At 47.5% G+C, this 24238-nt stretch overlaps 1 protein-coding gene across 12 annotated transcripts in view; it reads left to right on the top strand.

The window, feature by feature from the left end:
• adgrb2 (adhesion G protein-coupled receptor B2) overlaps positions 1-24238 on the top strand; it is a 164295-nt gene that overhangs the window by 77345 nt on the left and 62712 nt on the right. For 10 of the 12 annotated variants that reach the window (XR_015925870.1, XM_088602461.1, XM_088602458.1 and 7 more), the window contains 9 exons: positions 6947-7111; positions 8842-9006; positions 9927-10028; positions 10520-10626; positions 12276-12470; positions 14864-14932; positions 17318-17426; positions 17666-17812; positions 21263-21338. Coding sequence is in view for 11 of the 12 variants with exons in the window: in XM_088602461.1 (XP_088458587.1) it covers positions 6947-7111; positions 8842-9006; positions 9927-10028; positions 10520-10626; positions 12276-12470; positions 14864-14932; positions 17318-17426; positions 17666-17812; positions 21263-21338 (1135 nt within the window). In the remaining variant the exon portion in view is untranslated. The remainder of the gene's footprint in view (positions 1-6946; positions 7112-8841; positions 9007-9926; positions 10029-10519; positions 10627-12275; positions 12471-14863; positions 14933-17317; positions 17427-17665; positions 17813-21262; positions 21339-24238) is intronic. The other 2 variants (XM_088602459.1, XM_088602468.1) reach the window with 2 other exon arrangements.

The raw sequence follows: 24238 nt of genomic DNA, 5'->3' as shown, positions 1-24238 counted from the left end.
GAGCCATAGCATCAGAATTTTATGTTTGATTTCCAGTGGCTGAGCTGTCCAGTGATTAGTGCAGGAGCACTGGAGGAAGAAAAACACTATTACTTTCAACAGGGCCCAACCTCTGTGTTTTCTGCACCTCAGAAGAGATCAAATCATGCACCGACAGTGTGTTTGAGCGTGAGCAATGACCTGACATACAGTATATTAACTGACACCCTGCACTGGGAAATCCACTGACCCTAAATTTCTGTATATGTTAATCTTTCTTGCGATGCACATGTTCTAGTCTGTCTGCTCACCTGTGTAAGTCTGTCTATAATATTCTCAGTATCTTATTTTTACAGCCATCTATATTTTCCTTAACTATGTAAGCAAATGTTGGTAAACTAAGGAGTTGAATAAATATGCATATGATCTCAGTGATTTTCTAAATTGCTACTTATTCATACCAGCTTCTTAATATCCATGATTCTTTAATCTGGGGATGAGGGGGGTTCAGTGTGTCCCCAGAACAACCAGAAAAGATTTCATCCCCAGCATGTAAAAATCAATACTGTCACTCAATAATCAGGTTTGCACTCATTAATGGAAATGCTCTTGATTAATTCATCATGACGCTGTAGCTCCTGCAGCTCTCAGTTTGGTGCTATTATTGATGTTACTGTTATAATGATTGTGTTTTTGGTGTCAGGGTACAATAGGAGAGCTCTGTGTTTGAATAATGAACAAAACAATATTACATTGTTAACTTTCCCTTGATTTGTATACATATATTTTCTAAATCTGCTTAAATGTCTTAATTATTTTAATTGTAAATCAAAGATATTTAAAACTTACCAGAGGCTATGCCAAAATAAAACTCTGTCTAAAAAAAGCCCTGAATAATTCCAGTAATCACGCTGCTGATCCCGCTTCACGCAAGCCGGTTAATTCTCGGACAGGGATTGTGCTCGGTGGCTGGCGTGCCCTTGATGAGTGAGCGGATTAGCTCTCCTCAGAGCCGGCCTGTGCTCTGTGCACGCAGCAGTCGCTGATAAGAGGGCTTGTACAGCACTTCACACCTCCTGCTGGAAATGAGCTCTGGGAGACTTTTGACTCTGTGTCCTGACCAATATCTGATGTTCCCCTATCATCAGACATCAGAGAGAAGCCTCTGGCTAGGAGAGGTTTGGCTCCGGGTGTCTTTATTTGTTACAAGAGCTATTTTTTGCATGAGTCACCAGGGAAATGGGGGTGGGAGATTGAGCCACAATCACAAAGCCAGAGAAAAAGTGCTTTTTTGGTGTAACAAAAACAACGATTAATGAAATGAATCACAGGCTAAGAATATTTTGTAAGACAATACTATTTCCGTCATACAATCTCGCTCGCTTAATGCCCATGTTTATTGTATTGCATATGGAAAACAGGTATTAAAAGATTCATAAATGTGATATAAGGACATAAATATTACAAGACGATTTATTGAAATATGTTGTTCTACAGTTTACACTTTAACTGTGGCTAAAAGCGAAGAGAATATTTGACACTTTCATTTCTTTATCGGTGCTGACGCATTGACTTTTCTGTGTGGCTCTGTTCTCTGCAAGTTTTACATTCACTTTTAAAATTCATAAGGGATTCTGAAACCCAATTGCCCCTGATTCTCCACAAATGCTGAATATTTATCTGTTCCATCTGAGGAGGTGAAGTGGCTTAGATTGCTGAGGTGCTGCTGGTCTTGATACAGAATGACTCTGTCAGGTTAGCAGCACATTATGTGTTGCAAGATGCATCATTGTGGAGATAACAGCTCGTCTCTTGGCAAACATCAAACAAAGAGGGAAATTGAAACTCTGACTGTGCAGCAGTTTGAGCCACAACCTGGGCTTCTGTGTAAGCAAGCACATAGCGTATCTTGTGCTCGTTACCTGAAAGACATTGTGCAGGCGGGCAAAGGGCAGGAGCAAGGCACTTCCTCCATGATATCTGGACCAGTGGCATGCAGTGGGCGTCCGGAATGAGGCAAACTGCGGCCGTTTCTGTGTCTACTTGATTAAAGAGGACTGGAGAGCAAAGCACTGTTCTGTCACCACAGAGATACCAGCCACTTCTTGTTAGCGGTCAGTCTCTCGGTCTGGCGAGGGAAATGTGCTCTCTTCCTCTGCCCAGCAGATCACCTCAGTATTTGCTGGGTAGAAGGTGCAATGTAGCCGCACCAGAGTTTGACAAGTTCAACATAAAAGCCCAATTTCAAACCTCGTTAAACCAAACCAGAGCAGATTAATGGCCAAGTAAGAGACCTGAAGTGCTGTCTGGATTGGCCTTGCCTGCAGGAGTTGGGGTTTCCTCCGCAGGTTGGGAGGATGCTGTGTGTGGGGGGGCTCCCATCACTGGACAGTGCTGCTCTCGAATTCTCCTGTTTTCGCCTGAGGCAGTGGGAATGTTGCAGGGAAGTGGCGTGCTGCGCTTGGGCAGAGCACTGCGGAGAATCCAGGGCAGTGGAAGAAAGAGGCAGTCTTATTCCACGGGAAGAGAGAAAAGCTCCTGCTCTAGACACTGTTGCATGCAGACAGTTCATCTGCAGCGCACCATGATGTATCTCTGTACAGACTCTCTGAGAGTCTGAAGCCATGCTGAGCCCCTGCCAGTGGAAGTGTGTGTGTGGGAATGGCTGTGATCCTCTGTGAGTGAGGGTTTGGGTTGTTCCACCCTGTTGTACTTTTCCTCACACTCCCATCTGTCAGCATCTCTGCTCCTTACAATCAGGCACCTATGCAGGCTGCACCACTAGCCTGTTTTGCATCGTTCGTTCCTTTATTCTAAGAAACTCACTACCTGCTGTGATACTGTAACATTTTGCATGCTCTGCAAACCTCGAACAAACCGCGGCTCAGTTTTCTAACTGGTGTTACTTCACCAAACTTTCCAAACCGAAGTTTTCATGTAACTTAAAATGTCGAAATCTAAAAATAGTTCAAGGCAGGCACATACTGTACATTTGATTTTAATAGCCAAAGGCAGTGCAGATACGTCATCAACTAATACACCGAGCTAATGATCAGCATCGGGCTGTAATTGCAGAGAGGATTGTGGAGAGCTTTCATGGGGTTTCAGCCAAACAAAACACTGCATTTCATCACCTGACTTGCTGCTGCGCCGAGTGTGTTTCCTTACCTAATAAGTTTGTTAATGCAGCTCTCTGTGCACTCTGTGTTTTCCCTGTTTTGAGGTGCATTAGGAGGCTGTATTTATCCTTCTGGGCACCCTATAATCACATTCAGGGCTCAGCTGGGCAAATTACAAATCAGCTGGTTTTAAAAGCTTTGTGTTCCCATGCAGTTTGGTAACCAACCCATTTATGAAAGGTTTTTACTTCATTAATATTGCGTGTGAATATTCAAGACAATACAGGGAGAACTGACGTGATGCAGACCTCATTCATGCCCCCATGTTGGCTGCTGACAGGCAGTGGCAGGTTAAAATCAGATGCTGTTCCTGTGGCTGGAAACAAGGCGAATCAGTCGAGTTCTGGCGGGTGATTGAAAACCCGACGTTCTGCTTAACGGCTCTCGAGCAGCAGTGCGTGTTCTCACTTCTGGCATATCGGTTTGGATCAGGGTCATCGGACACAGTGGCCTCTTCCCTCCCTGTGTTTCTGGGTGTGGGCAAACTCCCACAGCAGCGCGGCACTGTGTGCTCAGATGGTGTTTAGGAAACAGTTTTGTTCTCCTCCAGGCCTTTCCACCCTCATCGTGCCACTTCGATTAACCACTGCTCCATCAAAAGCAGTGCATTGTAGGGAAAAAAGACACTTCTTTTCCACAGAATGCATTCTCTGTCGGCGTTGTAGTGATTGCTTTTGTAAAATCCCCCATCTCGTCACAGCAAAGACTCCTGCGGGTGCAGGGAGAGTGGAACTGTCCAGCAGCTCCATTGTTAACAACATGCACTCCGCTCTGCTGCTCTCCAGACAGTGGGCTAAATAATGCAAGACGCAGGCTGCACTTTTAAGTGCGGTGTGCTCATGGGCTAATTAGAGCTCCTGCTCTCTGAACTGTAGCCTGGGTCCCCGCTGCCTTCAGAGTGGTAAGAGATGTGACTCAAGCTGAATTTGTCTTTTTGGGGGGGAGGGGTGGAGGATGGAGGGGAGCCGTGAATGCAAGAGTACTGTATGTGCACAGAGCTCGTGACAGGAATTATGCTCGGGCTTGATGACAGGGGTGTTTGCACAGATTTAGTGATTGGTGGGTTTGCACAAGTTTAATGACAGGAATATTTGCACTGATTTACTGATAGGATGTATAGCCTAGATGTATTGACAGGAATGTTTGCACAGATAGGATGTATAGCCCACATATATTATTGAAAGGGTGTATAGCCAAATGCGTGGACAGGAACATGTGGCCTGCTGTGCGTGACAGTGCAGAAGGGTGGAGTACAGGTTACGCTGCAGGGTGCTGCCTTATGTAGAAAAGGCACTGTATGACACTTACAGTACAAACTGCTCAGCTTTAACAGGAGCAAGAAGAGTCATAGACTGCGTCTGTCACTGCCTTGTGCTTTTCTAAAGTTATAGGACACTGCATTACAGGGTCTATAAAATAAATACAAATCAAAAGACCCCCTGCACTGACTATTCATTCTAGATATGTGTTCTTCCTGCCGTGCAGATCATAGCTGTCCACTCCCAGGCCTTGGGTGTGCTCAGCTCCAGACATCGGAAGAGCCATGTCTGCAAGAGTTACAGTACAAAGATCCTGCTTTTGGTTATGGCTTCTTCGAAGCTCTGTTTTGGAGACTCTCTGTTTTTTACATGGAGGATTACACTCAAGAGTTCTTTATCACCAAAAAATAAGCTGAAGCTTGGTTTATAAATAATTGCTTCCAGACTTATTTTATCATGTAAAACAACAGGACTTATCATTGCACATTCTTAAGTTGTCTTAAGCAAGTTTTCTGTAGTATTTTAACACCTGTAACTAAATAGCTCATTGTTGTTCCAAATTTTTCTGCTGCAGAGTCACAATGCCTGTCAGTATGCACACACTGTCACACACACGCCCCAGTCTATCACACACACACACCCCAGTGTCTGTCACACACACACACCAGTCTGTCACACACACACACCTCAGTGACTGTCACATACATCCCAGTGTCTGTTACACACACACCCCGCTGTCTGTCACACACACACACCCCGGTGTCTGTCACACACACACACCCCAGTGTCTGTCACATGCACACACCCCGCTGTCTGTCACACACACACACCCCAGTGTCTGTCACACGCACACACCCCAGTGTCTGTCACACCCACACACCCCAGTGTCTATACACCCACACACCCCAGTGTCTGTCACACCCACACACCCCGGTGTCTGTCACACCCACACACCCCAGTGTCTGTCACACACACACACCCCAGTGTCTGTCACACACACACACCCCAGTGTCTGTCACACCCACACACCCCAGTGTCTGTCACACACACACACACACACACACACACACACACACACACACACACACACCCCGGTGTCTGTTACAAACATACACCCCAGTGTCTGTCACACACACACCCCGGTGTCTGTCACACACACACACCGGTGTCTGTCACACAATTACTATGGAATTCAAACCTATGTGGTATCTTTTATTTAAGCAATTCTGTCGTGTCTCTCACTGTAATTTATCTTCCAGCAGGATAACTTGCATCAATCCACTCCTCAAAGAAATCTGTTAGATGTCCCATCACACGAGTGGTCTACTGTATGTTGCTTAATTAATCATTGCGTTACAGTATGTTCAGTATGTTCAGTTCAGAATTTTAACTTTTTTCCTTTGCCATTTCGAAAGGTTTGTTGTCTTTAGGGTGGATGTGGTCGATGTTTTTTGTTCCCCTCTCAGATTTCAAAGCCACGTTATCTTTCTGTGATTGCTTTGAATTGTTGCTTATAGACAATTTTCAGCCTAAACGTAACATCACTAATGAACTAAAACATGAGAAGACATCTGTCTCTGGTCTCCATCGAAAAAAGGCCGTGGTTTTAGCTGGGGGTTTAAAGAGACTCTGAGGTGTAGGTGCCACTGAGGTGAGGGTGTAGGAGAGATAGAAAGGACGGCTGTGGTATTCGACCAATCTAAATGATCACAAGCAGACCAGTGCAGCTCTGCATCCTTCAGAATGGTTTGACGTTCAACCAGCTAGCTGTGAGCTTAGCGCAGGTATCCACAGAGCAGCAGCACCACCAGTGATTGTCAGTCATTTTGCTGCTCTTTATTCATTTCAGTTTTCTTGTTACTGGAGCTTGGCAGAACTCTATGTACAGCCTCGTTCACAAGGCATGCCTGATTAGCTCCCCAGAGAAGCATGTCCGAGCACTAAAGCCCTGACTTAGGGAACCGCATCTCCTTACTCACAGCAAGCCCACAGCATCATAGCTCGTCCAGAAAGGGAAATAAATTCAAGCTATTGGCAGACTGATTTACTAAATGTTGCCGTAGCCTTGCTCTCTTAGCTTAGTGAAACTGTCAGGGGCTGCGCTGTAACCTTTCCAGCGTCCATTATTCCTGGACACTGCGCCTTCCTGTCTGCTGCTGCCATGTGTGACTCCTGTGGCCCCAGCGTGCTCACACACAGCAGCTGTCTGTGAGGGGGTCATGGGTTAAAGCTCACCCTGGGTTTGCTATATATCCATAACTTATGTGGAAGTAAGCCCATAAATTCCCCAAAAAAGTGTTCCCTGAAAAATTATTTCAGATGTTCTCCTGCAAGAAGAGGGCAGGCTTGTCTTCCTCAGGGTGAGACTCGACTCTTCTGCTCTTTCAAGGCAGGGGGTGAAAGAGAGAGCAGAGGGGCCCCTGGGTCCTGCTGCATCAGGGCTGGGGCCACAGCGGCGCTGCGTTAGCACAGCCCGGGCGGGCACTAACAGCGGGCGCGTGCTCCGTGTGTCTTCTTGTGTGTTGGCAGTGGAGGGGCAGTGGCTGGAGTGGGGGCCCTGGGGCCACTGCTCTGTCACGTGCTCCAGGGGCACACAGCAGCGCACGCGGAGGTGCAGCGTCTCCGTCCACGGCTGGGCGGAGTGCAAGGGGCCCCACACGGAGACGCGGGCGTGCTCCAGAGCGGACTGCGCAGGTACGTACGCCCGCCAGCTGCAGGCACTGCGGAACCCCGCCCACGAAGAGGCTTCCCTGGGGCGGAGCTTTGTAGGTCCACCCCAGTCCGCCCCAGATTAGCCTATTGACTTCCACATGCCTGGGGCTCTGTGTGGGCTGTGCAGAATGCGGTGCGGCCCATACTGGGGTTAGGGCAGTGGCACTGGGGTAGTGGAGAGAACGAGAGACGCAGCAGTAGGAGGCAGGGGGAGTTTGCATCAGTGTGCGTCTGTGTGCGCACGTCTTTATCGTTCATGTTGAGTCTGGAGTGAAAATGTTCCCCTGCATTATCTTTTGTTCATCAGTTTCCCTGTGGTGACCAGCTTCATCAGTTTCCCTGCGGTGCAGGCGTGGATAAGAGTTACTAAGCGCACGTTGCACAATGACAAGGAGAGGGCCGTGAGAATTTCCTGTCATTTCACATTTCAGATGCTTTTCGGGATCTGTGCCTGTATCTGAACGCTGGGCAAAATAGTAAATGCAGACCCATTGACAAGAGCTGTGTCTTCTTATTTAACTACAAGTTGGGCTTGCCTTTAGAGTCAGTCTATTCTAATGGGTTACTTTGCTTCTACTAAAGACTCCAATTTTGTGCAAAGTATGGCATTCAATTAAAATAATCTCTCTACTGCACAAAATACATGGAACAGAAATACTCTGTCCGCGGTGAAAGAACAGTACAGTCAATTATAAAACGATTGCATTTACTGAAGATGTCTTCAAACACACACCAGGGAACACAAGTGGAAACTAGAGGCACAGTAAGTGCATTTCAAGCTGGGTACAGGAGGAACAAGCTACCCAGCCATGTTCTTGAAGCCGATACCTGGGCTTCTGTCAAGAAGGAGCTGGGTGAGACTCTCGGTTCAATGAGCTGAAATGGGCTAGATGTGCCGAGTTTGTGTGTTCTTGGCCAAGTCGTCGTCCGAGTGCAACTGGGAATCCCCAACCTGTTTCAGACAGTAGGTCAGGATCAGCCAGTCTTTCATCAGTCAAGCCTACAGTGACGTAAGTGAGGGACACACTGTTCCTCCAGTCAGCATTAACGCTCCTGTCCGGCGCCATGGAGCTCGGAGGGCTCTGAGGGTTGGGCGTGTCAGGTGGGCCGGTCGGAGGAGCATGTCTGCAGAGCCTCATTCTCTTGGTGCAGTATTAAGAGTCGTACAGTTGTTGATTCCTTAAAACACAATATGAAAGAGAAAAAGTGTTGAAACCTTTGTTGGCATTTCATTCAAGTGTTTTCACACATATTTCCCCAAGGGCTTGTGCATGGATGCCTGATGTGTTGAAGGAGCTGTGTGAAAGTTCTTCATCTATGAGGCTGTGTCGTGCCCAGGCTTATGAATAAAGCATTGTTTCGAAAAATGTTTTTGAGTAGGAATGAACATGAACCCAGTGCTTTCAACTGTTAAAACTCATTAAATCAAGTCATTAAAAGTGTTTTTTTAAAAATCTATAAACAGTGTTTTCCTTCTTTTGGAATGTTAAAAGTGGTGCAAGTATCTGGAAAAGGCTTTGCAACTCCCGGCTGTGGTGTTCATAAATAGTTTACCATTAAAAATGAACAAAGTCAAAAGCAGTCATTAATACACCATTAATGGCTTCTGAGACATTAACAATTTATCAGTATATTTTGAAAAGCATCTCTTATCCTCCGTGCATCTCTTGCTTTGTGCCCTTCCCCTGGTTCTCTCCCTCCCTCTCTGGCAGCAGACGGGAAGTGGGGTGCGTGGAGCCACTGGGGCTTGTGCTCCAAGACATGTGACTCGGGCTTTCAGCAGCGGTTCAGGACGTGTCAGGGCACAGGGGAGCAGGGCTATCCCTGTGATGGTTCAGGGGAGGAGTCACGGCCCTGCAACGAGAAGAAATGCCCAGGTGTGGTGAGCCTGTCTATCTCTGTGTCCCTCTTTCCCTGTCTCTTCCTCCTACCTTTACTACAGTATCTCTGTGTAGCATTTTATATCCTCTGTCTGATTTTATTTCAAATTCGTTTTAAATTAAGTAAATGTCTAAACGTATTGCAGGACTTGGAAGGGCGTCATACACTTTGATAACACCAGCTTTTGATTTTAGAATTTGTGAGTGATGCTTAAGAATGTGATTAGAGGTTTTGATCTGAAATGAAAGATCAACATGCACGTGATAAATGGTCAGGAAAAGTATTTGTAATGGAGAGAAGAGGAGTAATAGCATTATATTAATAAGCCAGAGGATCTTTGATAACATCATCTCACAGGCTCTCTTTTTTCAATGCTGCAGAGCACATGGACAGTCAGAGTACTGTACCCATTCCCCAGGGGCCAGTCAGAGTACTGTACCCATTCCCCAGGGGCCAGTCAGAGTACTGTACCCAGCCCTCAGGGGCCAGTCAGAGTACTGTACCCATTCCCCAGGGGCCAGTCAGAGTACTGTACCCATTCCCCAGGGGCCTGTCAGAGTACTGTACCCAGCCCTCAGGGGCCAGTCAGAGTACTGTACCCAGCCCTCAGGGGCCAGTCAGAGTACTGTACCCAGCCCTCAGGGGCCAGTCAGAGTACTGTACTTAGCTCTCAGGGGGCCGGTCAGAGTACTGTACCCAGCCCTCAGGGGGACAGTCAGAACACTGTGTCCAGTCCTGGAATAGCTGGTCAGGGCTGTGCCCATTCCTCAGGGGGCTGGTAAGAGCACTGTACCCAGTCCCTGAGAACAGGGCAGGGCCACAGTGATGTGGACCTGTGGTTCTTGTGCGATGGGGAGTATTAACAGCCCAGCAGCAGTGTGTGAACCCCTAATGCTGGTCCGCCTGTATCCCCCAGCTACCCACGAGATGTGCAGGAATGAATACCTTGTGTCCATGACCTGGAAGAGAACTGCTGCTGGAGAAACTGTTTACAACAAGTGTCCATCAAACGCAACTGGTAAGTAATGCTTTGTTCTTATTTTTCCATGACCTGCTCCACAAACAAAGATTCCTGTTCCGTCCTAAACTCACTTGAATGTCCTAGGTTGTGTCTCTTCCCAGCTCCATGATTTCCCCCCACTGTGCAGGATTTCTCTTTACGTGCTCGTCAGGGTGTTTGGTTACACCCTGCAGAGGGTGAAGGTTCCCAATTGATACTGTGCCTCCTGATGTGGAGAGGTGATTAGCTCAGTAAGGCCCACTAGAAATTACTCATTGTCCAGGAGTTCAGACGCAGAGCTCCTTACAGCACAGCAGCACAGAAGACAAGTGTGCAGTAGCTCTGCATAACCAGTCTCTTCAAGCCGGTTCTGCTGTTAGCAGGTGGTCTCTTTTTCTTGTTACTCTCATCTCTGTCTTATGTCTCTCTTCGACACCTTTGTACAGTAAGTTTTCTCCCTGTCCTTCCAGCGCTGTGACTGACAGCCTGTCCTCCTCCTGTCTCCGCAGGGTCTGCTAGTCGTCAATGTTTGCTGGACACTAATGGAGTTGCTTACTGGGGTCCTCCGAGCTTCGCCCGATGCATCTCACTCGAGTACAAAAATTTACATATATCAGTAGGTGCACATTTGCCTCTTGCTCTCTCCTGTCCCCCTCCCTCCCCCTCTCTTTCCCAGAGCCACAGAGCACCGCTCCTGTTGTCCAAAACAAGTGTTTCCTTTTACCTTGTGTTCAATATTTACAGCACCTTATTCATGGCCCTGCCCTCTGCAGGAGTGATGTATGGTGTGTACTCACGCGTCAGATACAGAGGCCAGTTGTATCCAAGGAGTGGTTCAGAGCACACTGGCGGTGTCTTCTGGTGCTGTTGAAAAGGCCAGTGGCTGTACACCTGCTGAGCTCTGTGTCCCTCTGTACTGGGAGCTGGAGCAGAAGGAAGGGTAACTTCAGTAAACTCATACAGTACCTGCCAGTATAAGCAGGGGAGAGAATTGCAAAAACAGCAGCCATTGCTGGTTAGGCCGTTGTTAATGTCCAAACTCCCAGCTGACACCTTTAATGAGAAATGATAGACTTTGTGGATTTACATTGTGATGCTGTGAATGAGTTATTCAGTCCGGCCTGGCCAGAAATGTGGGTTTTCTAATGATGCACAGAAAAGATTAGTAATATCATTTTGCTGCATCGATAGCCTTCGTACACTGCGTGTGAAAATGTCAATCTGGGATTGATTTTTTTTTGCAGAAGCCTGACAGCTTCCCAATTGAAATGTGAAATTTTCATTTAGCTCTTCTGAGTAGAAGGCATTTTTTTTTGCGGGATTTTTTTTCATTCCATCTCCAGTCCAGTCCCTATAAATTCTGACAGCCTATATAAATGTGACACTACCCCATGAGCAATGCTACATTGCCTGTTATTTTAGTTCCCCTGTGGAGACGGTTCACTGGGGCTTCATCTGTAAAATAGAAGTTTATTGTATTAAGAATGACAGGGAATGCTGCTGACATCCCCTCTCCACCTCGCTTAAGTAAAATGCTTCTGTTTTTTAATGTAAAAGATAGAGACTTGTGCTGGCATTGAAAATCAACATGTAATTCTAGGCCTTTGCTAACGTTTTTCAGCGGAAAGCCCAACCCAATCAAATAATCAATCCAGCAGGAATGCAGACACATGGAGAAGGACTGAGAGGTGGAGGAATAGAAGATTTCAAGTTGAATCCAAGTTGATTGAATTGCAGGTTGAATTCAATAAAATAAACAAAACAAGGGAAGGGAATGACAGAGAAGGTGAAATTGCCAGATCACTAGTATTTTACTAAGAAAGATCCAGAAAGTGAAAATGTGTGGTATTCCTTTGATGCACTGGTGACTGCAGCCTAAATAATCAGACAAAAAGATTGTTAGTTGCGAAATTTCAGAATCTCACAGTTTCAGTCAGACTTCCAGGAGAGCAGAAGGAAATCCCTGGGAATGTTCCTGAAAGACTGGGCAGCCGGCCTCTGTACGGGCATGCTCTGGTGTTCCAGCAGGGGGCAGTGTGGATTAGCTGTAAGGCTCTGTGGTCGTTCCTGCAGCTGTATCACTGGGTACCCACAGAGTCTACCGCGGGGCTCAGGCCCGGGAGGTGCTGTTCTACTCTGGGTTCGCTCTAGCTTTGCAAGACCCAGAGGGGCTCCCGAGTGGCGAAGGAGCCCTCTCAGCGTGGCGCTGTGCCAGTCCCGGCCTCGGGTTTTAACCTGGGTTTCTTCTTCCCACGTCTCCCTCAGCTTCGAGAGCATCTTGCGAAGGGTCAGAGGATCCTGGCAGGAGAGGGCATGTCTCAGATCGTGAGGAGTCTCCTAGAGTTAATGTCCCGGAAAAGCTATTACAGCGGTGACCTGTTATTCTCCGTGGAGATTCTCCGAAATGTGACAGACACCTTCAAACGAGCAACCTACATTCCAGCTCCTGACGACGTGCAGGTGAGGAGACACGGAGGGCCGCCATCACGGGGCTGGGGCTGGGGGGCAGGGAGGGCTTCCTGCTCACATCCTTCCAAGCCTTGATCCACATTCTGGACCCCCTCCTCTGAAACTCCACATGGGACAGAAGTGGGTTTAAGAAGCAAAATTTGAAAAGCACTGCCTTTGTCTATCAGGGGTTACTGTATTGTACACTAGAATAAGTCAATAAAAAGCTTGGACTCGATCCACGATTTGCTCAAAGCTTCCACTGGTGTTTTCTATATTATAACACTCTGACTGTTATTAATACAGCTCAGTGTGGTTGAGAAGAAGCCAAAATGTTTTTATGTAGCATCTTTAATTTACATTGATCACAAGGGGGGGGAGGTAAACTGCGCTGGAGCAGCTGGTGTGAAGTGCTGTAGCTGCTGATCCAGCACAGCTCCCAGTCAGGTCTAATTGACTCGTTGTCAGGGGCTCCTCGTCAGGAACATCACCCGTTCCCCTCTGCACAGCCAGCAGGCTGAAAGAGCTCTTCTTGGGCTACAACACACACATCTAGCAGGATCACCTGGCAGCTTAAATCAAAAAGGCTGAAATTTCAGTAGACCTTTAGTATTCAATTATGATGATTAGAGCAGACTAATGCAACTTCTACTTAAGTATCTGAAAATCCAAAGTATGGCAAAGAGCAGTGGGAGTTTGGCCAAAACTAAATCGTTGTGCTAGAGGAAGCAGTGGCAATCATAAGGGATGCTGAAAAGTGTTACCATCAGGGGCGTAGTCAGAGGGGGACATGGGGTGGCAGTGGCCACTGCTACACTGTATATGGCTTTGCCTCCCCATTTTAGGCATAACCTTAAACTCCACATTGTCTTAAATTTACCAGGAAAAGAAATTGTTAATGTAGGAAACAATTACAATGCATCTTGAATGTTTTTTAAAGGGCCGGTGTCAGCAAATATGTGGCAGATCGTTGTAGATCCAACACACAGAAACTGTCACCAAGACATAACGGTGTATTCAGAATTATGAGCTTTTATTGTACTTCATTTAAAAAGCTCTTTAAGAAGATCTCAAAATATGACAAAACCCAGTGGGTATAAGGTAAAGGGGTATAAGCTTCTGTCCTTGCGCAGAAGGCTCTTCAGAGTCGTGTCTGGTGTGAATACAAGCTCTGAGAAAACCTGCTCTGCTCGTCTGGATGTGAAACCGGGGTGAGCAGTGTAACTGCTGCAGAAGGAAATAGCAGTACACTTTATAACACTACATCCTATTACAGACGGCAGATTATCTCGATTAAAATTACCACCCCCATAGATGTCCCTGACACCCCAAATATGAAATCCTGGCTACAGTGTGATGTTCCCCCTCTGAACATGTCCTGAAACCTCCAGGAGACATTGACACCTCTGGAGTCGCCTTCAAGGAACGTACAGATAAGAGCAGCTGCAGGGACACTTTCTGTGTGTTGAGAGTTCATTGAAAAACTACCATATAACAGAATCACAACAGAAGTGCAACTCCGGCTGTCTGAATTTCTTCCCTGTGTTGCTCCCTGGCGGGCATTTAAAAGGCTTTCTTTATCACCTCTCATTCCTTGGAAAGGGCTGTTCCATAAGTGAGAGTAATGGGGTTCGTCACTAATCGCAGTAACGTCTCTGCTGGGAGCTCAGCCTGCATGTCCCGATTTTAGGATATGTTAAGTGTGAATTGCAGTCCCAGCAGGCACTCTGCTCTCCTTCCTTCTAATTTTCCCGTGTGCAGAGTCTGGGATTCTCCTTAAGTGCTCTATGCTGTCCCAGGCTCTCTGGTCACCACAGGACGGGGAGCTGCAGGAGAACCTCCAAAGTAGAGAATCTGTTTCTGGTTCAGGATTATCACACCCATGAGCAGAGCTGAGCTACTTATAGTGTCCGTATCAGACGAGGTTCTTTAGGGGATACAGTTGACTACCTTCCTGCTTCTGAACAATGAAAAGCAGGACTTGAACTCAGCCAAGAACAAGACAGTGCGCAACAAGGCAGATCAGTGGAAGGTTGCGATACAGACCATGCCCTTGACCGATGCACGGGACAGTTGCACTCATCGGTATTTGTCACAAACTGCAGAGTATTTGCCCATCTTGCACGTTTTATCTGAATGAGAGAATCCTCAGCAGATTCCCAGCAGAGGCTGGGCTGTAGAGAGAGGCGGACGTGAGAAGATTTCCTCCCCTGGCCTCGTTTCATGGCGTTTCATGGCGGGGGGGAGGCTTCAATTGTGGCATAACTCTCGAGGCTGTGGTTAAGGACAAAGGCTTGCAAACTTAACAGAAGGTTTGACCTTTCCAATGTCACTTCCTGCTTGTATTAACAAGGTTCGTGTGTCTCTCTCTTTCTCTCTGCTGTTTGTTTCTGTCCGCCTGCCAGAAATTCTTCCAGATAGTCAGTTACATGTTGGACATTGAAAACCAGGACAAGTGGGTTGATGCACAGCAGGTGAGCTACTGTGTGCGATGCAGCAGTGTGAGTCTGCATGTCTTTGTGTTCTGTGCTCAAGCACGCCAATAGGCTCCTGCGTAGTATGCTACAGAAGTGTGTTTTATTCCTTAAGATAAGATGCAAATTGATGTCATAAATACACTGCACGTTCATTTGGTGCATGTGTGCAGATCCCTGCCTTCAAGCAGTGAGCTTGGCTCCTCCCCCGCACTCCCTCCAAACAGGGCAGAGTTGTCCTGTTGTGCCGCAATGTGTTTCCATGCTCAATGGTATAGAAATGAGCTGTCTGCATCCAGACATCCCTGAGAGGGGCGTGCGTGTGTCTGCTACAGTTTCTGCTTGGTGCCTTTGTCCAGAGTGCTCATTTTCAGGCGCTGTATACTGTCCGTGAGGGCCACCAGAATGTATACAGTTGTAATCGCAGGATGGGGCTGTTAGACATGTATAATAGCCGTGTGTCTCCTGGAAGTCCACAGCTTTAAGATGACTATTTGGCGGTATGCGCATGAAAGCACAATGCACACAGAAGGAATACGAAAAGTCCAGGATATTTCCCAGCTTTAAATGAATAAAAAAGACCCAGGCCACCACCAGTCCTACATGCCCAGTCTGATGACTTCTCTCCTAATCTATCCTCTCCCCAGGTCCCCCGCCACTGTACATACATGTTATCTGTCAGTGCATATATATAATCTGGTAGCTGTCACGTTGTGCCACAGAGAGAGAGTGTGCTAAATGGCAAGTCATTCTGCTCCCTGACACTTCTGAGTGCTGCCCTGGCCGTAATCGCTCCTCTGATTCCTTTACGATCGCGGCTCCCGCAATAAAAAGGACAGGAGACGTATCGATCACAGCAGGGGCTGATCGGTCATCAATGGCAGCTCAGCACTCCAGCCCATCTGTAAAAGGCTGGCTGACGGGGGGGCGCTGCGAGGGCAAGAGACCGCCGGCCCTGGATGGAGAGATGCAGAGCAATCAACGTGAAAAAACACTACATCTCACTCCTAACAGACCCCTGAGTTCACGGGTGCTGATGACAGATATGATTCCTCCCTTCCCCTCACAAGCCGTGAGATGCTCTGCGTTTCTTTAATCCCAGCTGGACCCGGCGCCCGGTCACTGCTGGTCTGGCGACAGACAGATTGATTCCCTCGCGCTGCTCTGTCCCCCGCGGGGCACCACCTTGCCGCTGGGCTCCGCTGGGCTCCGCTCACACGGTAGGGTCTGCTCCACAGCCAGTTTCCGAGCGGCTGGGAACCAGACACCCAGGCAGTGCCAGGCAGGGGTCCACGTCTGACCCTCTCTGTTGCTGATTTACTCCAAAAGGGTTATCAGCCAGGTCAGCGTCTGGGTTTGTCTTCCACCATTCTGGCTGAGGAGGCTCCATGGCTTGTCACCAGGGGGTGTCCTGTTTGAAGCCCCCAGGCCCTGATCCAGCCCCTCCCTGTACTGTCCCAGGAGCAGCCGGGCTGAAAGAAGCCAGGTTCTGTTGTCCAGGGCTGTGCAGAGGTTGCTGGTCAAGCCATAGTTCAGCACTTGGTCTCTGCCAAGTGGTTATTGTCATTAATATTCTTTTGAGAGACATTCATGGTAACGCCACTTGCATTAGGAAAGCTGCAGGTTGTTGCCATGTTGTTTGGTGGGACACCTGACTTCCTCTGGTGTCTGAGCTATCATTCTAATGATGGTGATAACAATCATTTTAATTTATCCTATGTGTGTCCTGTGCCTGTTTGCTGCTGCTGTTACTCTCCTCTCAGCTCACTGATCTGGGTTTAAACAAGCGCACCGAACAAACGCCCTACTAGCAACTACTAAGAAACACCTGCACAATTAAGCAGAGCAGCAGCACCTGCTGAGATATAGAAACTTTTTTTAAGATGTTCTAAATTAGTCACGCTCATCTCCAGTGCCTAGGAATCTCATGTTTTTTTTATCATTGTTCCATATGTGGATTTAATTATTCCACCACAGTATAGATGTGCTAAATTTGGCCAAGTGTGCTAGTTGTATCTGAATCTAATCCTGCTAATTCTTACAATGTCACTTTGAGTTAAGGCAGCCTGTGAAGTTCAAGTCTATCCTGCCCTACAGCTGCACTGACCACAGAAACACTCTTCACATGAGGTGCACTTCAAATCCAGTGGTTTCATTTCAGCTAAGCTCCTGATCACTTAAATGAACTAATTATTCACTGATCTGAACCAGTGTGACCCCTCTTCCAAGTGGAAAGCAGAGGGTGATTTAAAGAGACTTAGTGTGCTGGACCCTGCTCAGCCTGGCTGTAGATGTAGGACATAGAGGTCTGACAGTGACTGCGTCAGTGCTGCTCCCTTTCTCCTTCGTTCGTTCATCTTGTCTCTCTCTCCTGTGCTTCTCCAGGCCTCTCCCGGCTCTGTGCACCTCATGCGCGTTGTGGAAGATTTCATCCACCTCATAGGGGAAGCACAGAAGGCATTCCAGAGCTCCCTGTTTGTCACAGATAACCTGAGTGAGTTTTTCCAGTCGGCTCCACTGGCTTGAGTCCACACATCGAACCCGGTTCACGTTACTGCCTATAACAACGGGGCTGCGTCCGTCTGGTGTCTGAGCGACCAGCCTCACTCCATTCTGAGTGAAAACAGCCCTCCGAGGGTGGAGCCCGTTTCAAGCCTCTCTGTCTCTTTCCTGCTTCCTCTCCGTAGTCACTCTGTTTTTCAAGCTGTGTCTGTGCCTCTTCCTCCCGCGCAGTGGTCACTATCCAGCGCGAGCCCGTGTCCGCTGTCTCCAGCGATATCAACTTCCCCATGAAGGGCCGGCGCGGGATGAAGGACTGGGCCCGGAACTCCGAGGACAAGCTCTTCATTCCCAAGGAGGTCTTCACGATCTCTTCCGAAGGTGAGCTACTGTACGCTTGGGGAAATATCGGACTGCAGTCTGAACTGGGTCAAGGACTGCACGTCGTTCTAAACAGACCTTCAGGGCTGCAAATACCCCCAAACACAGCCAACTAAAAAAACATCCAATAAAATAAACTACTTAAATTTCTTCAGATATGTTTGACCTGAATGAAAGACCTTGATGAATAAATGAACCCACACTAGTGTTAACAATTGTGATGTAAGGCGCACGGCTATATATCCTATTATTCATTAAAGATGAACAAAGAAGTAAAGACAGAGCGGCAGGTGAAAGATATATGATTATGCAGTGGGAGACGAAATGGCTGTGACTCGGTTCTTGTGAATTGTAAATGAGTTGGGATCTATTGAAATGCATGTTATTGATCTGGTCTTATGTTGTCTGTTGGCTGCTATACATTTGCCTAGAAGCCTGTTGAAGATTGTTCACATCAGACAGCACATCCATCATGCGGTTTTCACTTTCGATTAACACCTTGCCTTCAGGTCACCCAGCCATCCTGTTGCTAGCACCACTGCTGCCAAGCTTTCCAAGAACCATGCCTCTGGCCCAGCAGGCTCATGCTGAGCTTCGTTTCCACTGCCTGAGCATCCACGACACAGCGTCACGCATTTGTCTTTCATGAAAGCTCAGCCAATCGAGCAAGATTAGATTTGGAGAGGCAGGGGATGGATGGAAGAGTGGAAAGGACATATACTGTATATATGCATTTTTGCTAAAAGATCTGTTTATCCAGCTCACTGGAGGAGAGGGGTAAGCAGCTAAAACAACCTATAGAAGATGAATTCCTTTCAATAGACCCATTCCGACCCAATTTATTTCTGCAGCACTGTATATCCTCCCCAGTGGCCAGGCTAGCCACCCCCGAAGCAGAACATGGGTCATTTAATCCTGCTGTGCGTTGGCCAGGCCTTAGCCAGCACTCAGGACATTACCAATCCTTCTTATTCCAACTTAATGCACTGGCCACTGAGCTGAAAGAAAATAATCACTGCTTACGGAAGAAAAGCGCTGCCCGCAAAGTGAGAGCTGACATCCCGTTCTGACCTTTCTTCGCTGCGTAGCTGAAAGACGGGAGCAGCTGGATTTGTCTTGAGTGCCACATCCCTTCATTCCCCGAGGCTTGATAAAACCCATGGCACTGCCTTCTGAAATGGGGACACAGTGGGACAATACATTAGATGTCCCCATAGTTTCTGAGTGTCTTCCTATATAGGTAAATCCTTGGGCAATAAATCTCGCTATCCTGGTGCACCGGCGGAGGGGAAGCAAGGCGGTAAATTGAATTGTCCTCAAAAATGACCGCTTGAAATATAGCACAATATAGGAAAGGTTTTATTCACTTTTTTCAGTGAGTGCCGAAAGAAAGCATAGTGAAACAGGAACAAAAAGAATGCACATTTCTATCCATGGACCAGTATGGAAATTATGGAAAACCCCTGACTCTGGAGAGGACAGGGAAACCTCTGGGGATCTAGCTCTAAGCACTTGGTTTTTCTAAGGTTAGAGAATTAATTAAACATGTCACCCACTCTGCTGCTCCTAAAATAACTACAGGCAATCTCCCATCATTTACTAATTAACTTTAAGGAGCAGAAGCAGACTGAATTACTATTTTGTTACGCCGTGCAGCCCTTAATGCAGCACGTTTTCAGACACAGATTTGATTGACTTTTCTCGAATGCACAGCTCACGATTTCGGGAAGGGGGAAGGGGGAACATCCTGCTCACCAGTCACAAATGTTTCGAGCCCAATCCCGTCTCATTTCAAGACAGCGAATTCTGGCCTTTTGCAGTTTTAATTGCGATTTGTAGTCAAATGCTGATCTTACTTTCCGAGCTCTGAAAGCTCTATTGATTTTTCCAGTCGCCCTGCAAAGGCCTGTTTGATAGAGGCTCTGACAGCTGAGCTTCAGACGTCCGGAGGGGACGGAGCTGAGAGAGAGAGACTGAGGGAGAGCAGAGAGAAAGACAAAGCAGGACCAGGCTCTGCCTGACATTCCTGTCACTGCTGCCGTCTCTGACTTCTGCTGAAGCTGCTCCGTCTGCAGAGCAGCTTCTGTCACGTCGGCTGGGCTCTCTGCGAGCTGGGCTGGGCTGCCCTGTCTGGCTCCTCCGAGACAACCCGCGGAGAGGTGCCAGACAGGGGACTGGCGCCTGAAGCCAGAATCAGGAAAGAGCATGTGCCAATGAGCAAATGATTTTCTTTAACAATCTAAAGTTGATATTAAAAAGAATGTGGGTGCAGTCTTCATTGTTGATGCCACCTTTGACATGTACTGTACTGTATATCACTAACTGCTTCAATCTTATTCTTTCATCATGTTCTCAGAACACTCATCTCCTGCGACTTAGCACAGAAATCACGAGAAAAAAAAGCCCACTGTATCGATGCAGCTTCCTGCAAATCCAGCCAGCTCAGCAAACAACTCCTATTAGCAATCTGTCACACACACCGTGAAGCAAAATGAAAGCCTTGGCATCTCTGACCGGCTCTCTCTCTGAAATGAAAATGCCCTCTTACCAATGTGTTTGGGAATTAAAGGGTTTTGTTGCTGGTGATGGCAGTGAAGGCACCATGGCCACGGATTCAGGTCATGGTCAGGGTGACTGTAACTTTGCTGAGGAATCCTGAGGTGCAAGGGTAACCGGGCTTAATGCTGATGAATGCAATACTTCCTCGCACACATGAAATCACTGCTGCGCTTGGGAAGAATCTCCCTGAGCCATTTCCACATCCCCATGTACTAAAGCCTGTCTGTTGTGTCATGTGTCTTTGTTCTCTTTATTTTCCAATGTGTCCCTTGGTCCTGTTTTTCCCTGCTCTTAATTAGTTTTAATTAGTGAGGCGCCTTGATTGCATTTGTTCTCTTAAGGACTTTGATGGCATTTAAACCTCGCTGAGAAAACATGAGGTGGGAGTGTGGAGTTTAATGAGCAGGCAGTTTGTTCACACAGCAGCATTGTCAGAGGTGTAACAAAAGTACGGCAAGTCTTAAAAGATAGCAAACTGCATCATTTTGTAAAGGTATGCCAGCAGAAAGAGATAAAACCAAACGGCTTCCCCGACTCTGCTCTGTACGGAAGCACATCTAAAATTAATCAAGTCCACAGCTCAGAGGAGGCCATTCAGCCTGTTTCATTCCAGTAGCTCATCAATCCTCAAACTGTTACTGCAGCAACATTGCTTTGTAGCCTGTTCCAGTCAATTCCCACTCTTTGTGTGGCGACGGTGTTCCTTTCTTTTTTCAAACCGTACCCAGTCTAGTTTCCCACCTGTGAAGATCCCTCCCCATGCCCTCTGATCATTGCTGAGCCTGAAGTTAGTCCATGGTGCCTTAATCCGTACAGTTCAGCGGGAAGTGAGTGTGAGCAGGCTGTGATTTAGATCCGGCATCAGTCTGATTCGGATGTCTTGCCTTTCAGAGCCGGAAGACGCCACTTACTTTGTGATCGGGGCGGTCCTGTATCGTACCCTTGGATTCATCCTTCCTCCACCCAGGTAAGACGCACCTGACTCATTGGCTTGTACCCAGTCCCCAGTGACTCTGCTGTCCTAGACACCGGAGAGCACGGAGGAGGATTGAGACAGTTTGTTTTGTAAAAAGAACCGTTTACTGTGTTTGCATGCTCTATACAGGTATTGCTCCTTGCATGAGGAGTTGAAATTCAGGTCATGTGAATAGAAGATTGGAATTCATTTGTGCCCCTGTCAGGCTGGGACAGGTGAGAGGAGGGACAGCTCAACTTGCCGCTGGGTGACCCCCAGCTCATTTCCACTCAGTCCCCTGTACCTGAGCCCCCCTGTGGCTGTGCACATGGAGAATTGCACCAGGTGTCTGAGGAGCCTTCCGGTCACTGTCAGTCACACTCACAAGCGTGTTAAGCACTTGAAGAAGAGCTCCACTAACGATCAGTCAGCTGGCAAATGAGACACTAAGCACTGACCAAAGTCTTGCAATTCTGTTGTGGAGCTCTAAAAGATTTCAGTGCTATTTCTTAATAAGAGCCTTGGTCTGCTACAGTATATTGCTCAATAATACCTCAGAAAATAAAGGCTGGACAACACAGCATCATTTAATTTAAAGATCCTGTTCTTTTTATTTCCAAATAAAGCCCCTGGCTCTCCCGGCTTCTCCTGTTATCATCATTGCACTGAGAACGTGCAGTTGCTTTCTGTGGTTTATCCCCGGTGCGGAGCAGCACAGAGACTGAGCCAGCCACCCCCTCCTGTAGCCTTGAGGAGGAGGGGGTCACACTGAACCCCCCTGGACTGACCCTCCCCCTCTTTGCTGCATTCCCACTCCTGCTTGATCCAGATCCAGACACACAGGTGATCTGGCCCCGGAGAAACTCTTCAGAAGCATCCATCTCTCTTTAACCCCATGGCTTGCTGTGCCCTTCCCAGCAGGGGAACCTGTACAGTATGAAGGCATATTAGTCTCTGATGCTGAACCTGTATTTCAGGGGAAGGGAAATGGCTGGGACAGAACCCCCACTTACTATCAACTGATAATATCAAAATAGTAGGTATTTGCTATGTGAGGGGATTTCAGTCACCAGATTCACGACCTAAATTCCTCCACTTATAGACAGTGGAAACAGCGCTTTTTTCCTGGAGATGTGTGAACTGCAAACAGTCAACAACCCGCCTGGCCGGGGCTAGAAACACAGGCTCCGCTAATTAAGGAAGTCTCACAATGGATACAGCTCACAGCCAAGCGCTCTGATTATAGACTAACAATATATAGGGATAGCAGTTATAATTGCATAGTGTCAGGCTCTAATTACAGACTGTTGTTTTTAGCCACTCTACATAAATCCCTGATTATCAGGGATTTAATCCATTTGTGTCTCAGAGAGTTTTTGTAAACAGCTAATCTGGAATATCAATAATTGTTCCCTTGCAGTCTTATCCTTAAGTAGCTTATACCCTTAGGTGGATGGCCTACAGTATGAATTGGTATTGCACTTCACTCATTGTGTGATTCTGTAAATAGTTAATTCTCCGATTCTCTGACCTTAACTGCAGGGCTAATTGCTTTTTGGCCTCCAGTTCTGGACAGTGCTCTATAAGAAGCTCATTCCCCTCATTGTTAAGACCTGGAAATAGTTCATTCTCTAAGCGTGTGACCTGTGAGTGAGTAACTCCTTCCTGGGCTCTGAATAGCACAGTGCTCACAGAAGGGCCGTCACCTGCTCTCCTGTCCTGCCCTGTGTTGGGAAAGCAATCCCTCTGAGCTCCTGCTCCCTGGGAGGTCCCAGCTGTCCGCAGCGCAGTCTCTGACTCCAGTCTGCAGAGCAACAGCTGCGGAGCCTTGACATCTGGAGGAGCCTGATGTTGTCAGTATTGTAAGGACTCCTCCTTAAGGGAGCGTCTGGGCTCCTTCTCTCCTCTGCCTGCCATCAAAGCAAATTTGAATAAGTCCACGTGAGCCCCATGTAATCAGGCATGCGAACAGCCAAAGCATTTTTTTATATATATATACAGGTATATATAAATGTGATTACTTTTTGCACGCAATCTGTTTTTTCTGGTCACTTGTCTTGTACGCGCCTCATTACTGCCTATTCTTGCATATTCATGGGCGTTTGATTGCCTGTTGCTGTTTGTGTTTCAATTAAGAACTAAACAAACCAAGGTGCCCCCAGCGAGGCTGTACATTGTGTGCCCTCACCCTGACCTTCGGTGGAGCTGATGCAACGCCAACTCACTCTCAGCCCGTTCTAATCCCTCAGTCCCTGGAAAGCTTCAGCTGGAAATAAATGCATTTTTATTTTTTTATTTCCTTATAGAAAGCTGTTTTTTACCCCAGTGCTGCTTTCACATCAGTGTGTTCTCAGCAGTGCCAAGGTTGCTGGGTCAGTCTTTGCCAGCACTGCCCTATAGAATTTCTCTTTCCCATTGTCATGGCCTCGTCAGCCCCTGAATTAGTCACGATGGAAACACAATCGACTGCCCAGCTTTGAGTCACTCCTCGCACTGGCGAGGGCTCGTTGACGTCTGTCCAGAGGAAAAGAAAAATGACCTCAGGGCTGGAAATGTGTGTCTGCGGGAGACAGCTTCTGGAGGGCTTCTGAGCTCCAGCATGGTAGGAGCAGGGGGCAGTGCTGTAAATCCAGGCTAGTCCAGGGGAAAGCACGTAGAGATAAAGCAAAGCCAGACACAAGGCGATAGGTGAACAGGCCAGCACAAAAAAAATGCTGGATATCGGGCTGGCAGAGCCTATAAAAACTACAGGGGATTTATCACCCGCAGTGAAGTTCTTGAGAGACAGCCCACAGGCTATGTGATTCCTGTTCCTCACAGTCCAGGACATTCCCATTGAGAGGTACAGCTGGCAAAGTCTAGCTGAGATCCAGGGTCAGGGGTACCAGTTCATATGCTACTGTAGCTGCTGT

Source organism: Lepisosteus platostomus, chromosome 13 (genome assembly GCF_059453375.1).
Source record: "Lepisosteus platostomus isolate fLepPlt1 chromosome 13, fLepPlt1.hap1, whole genome shotgun sequence".
Classification (NCBI taxonomy): Eukaryota; Metazoa; Chordata; class Actinopteri; order Semionotiformes; family Lepisosteidae; genus Lepisosteus; species Lepisosteus platostomus.
Note: the sequence above shows the minus strand (reverse complement) of the source record. Positions and strands in the feature narration are given on the sequence as shown.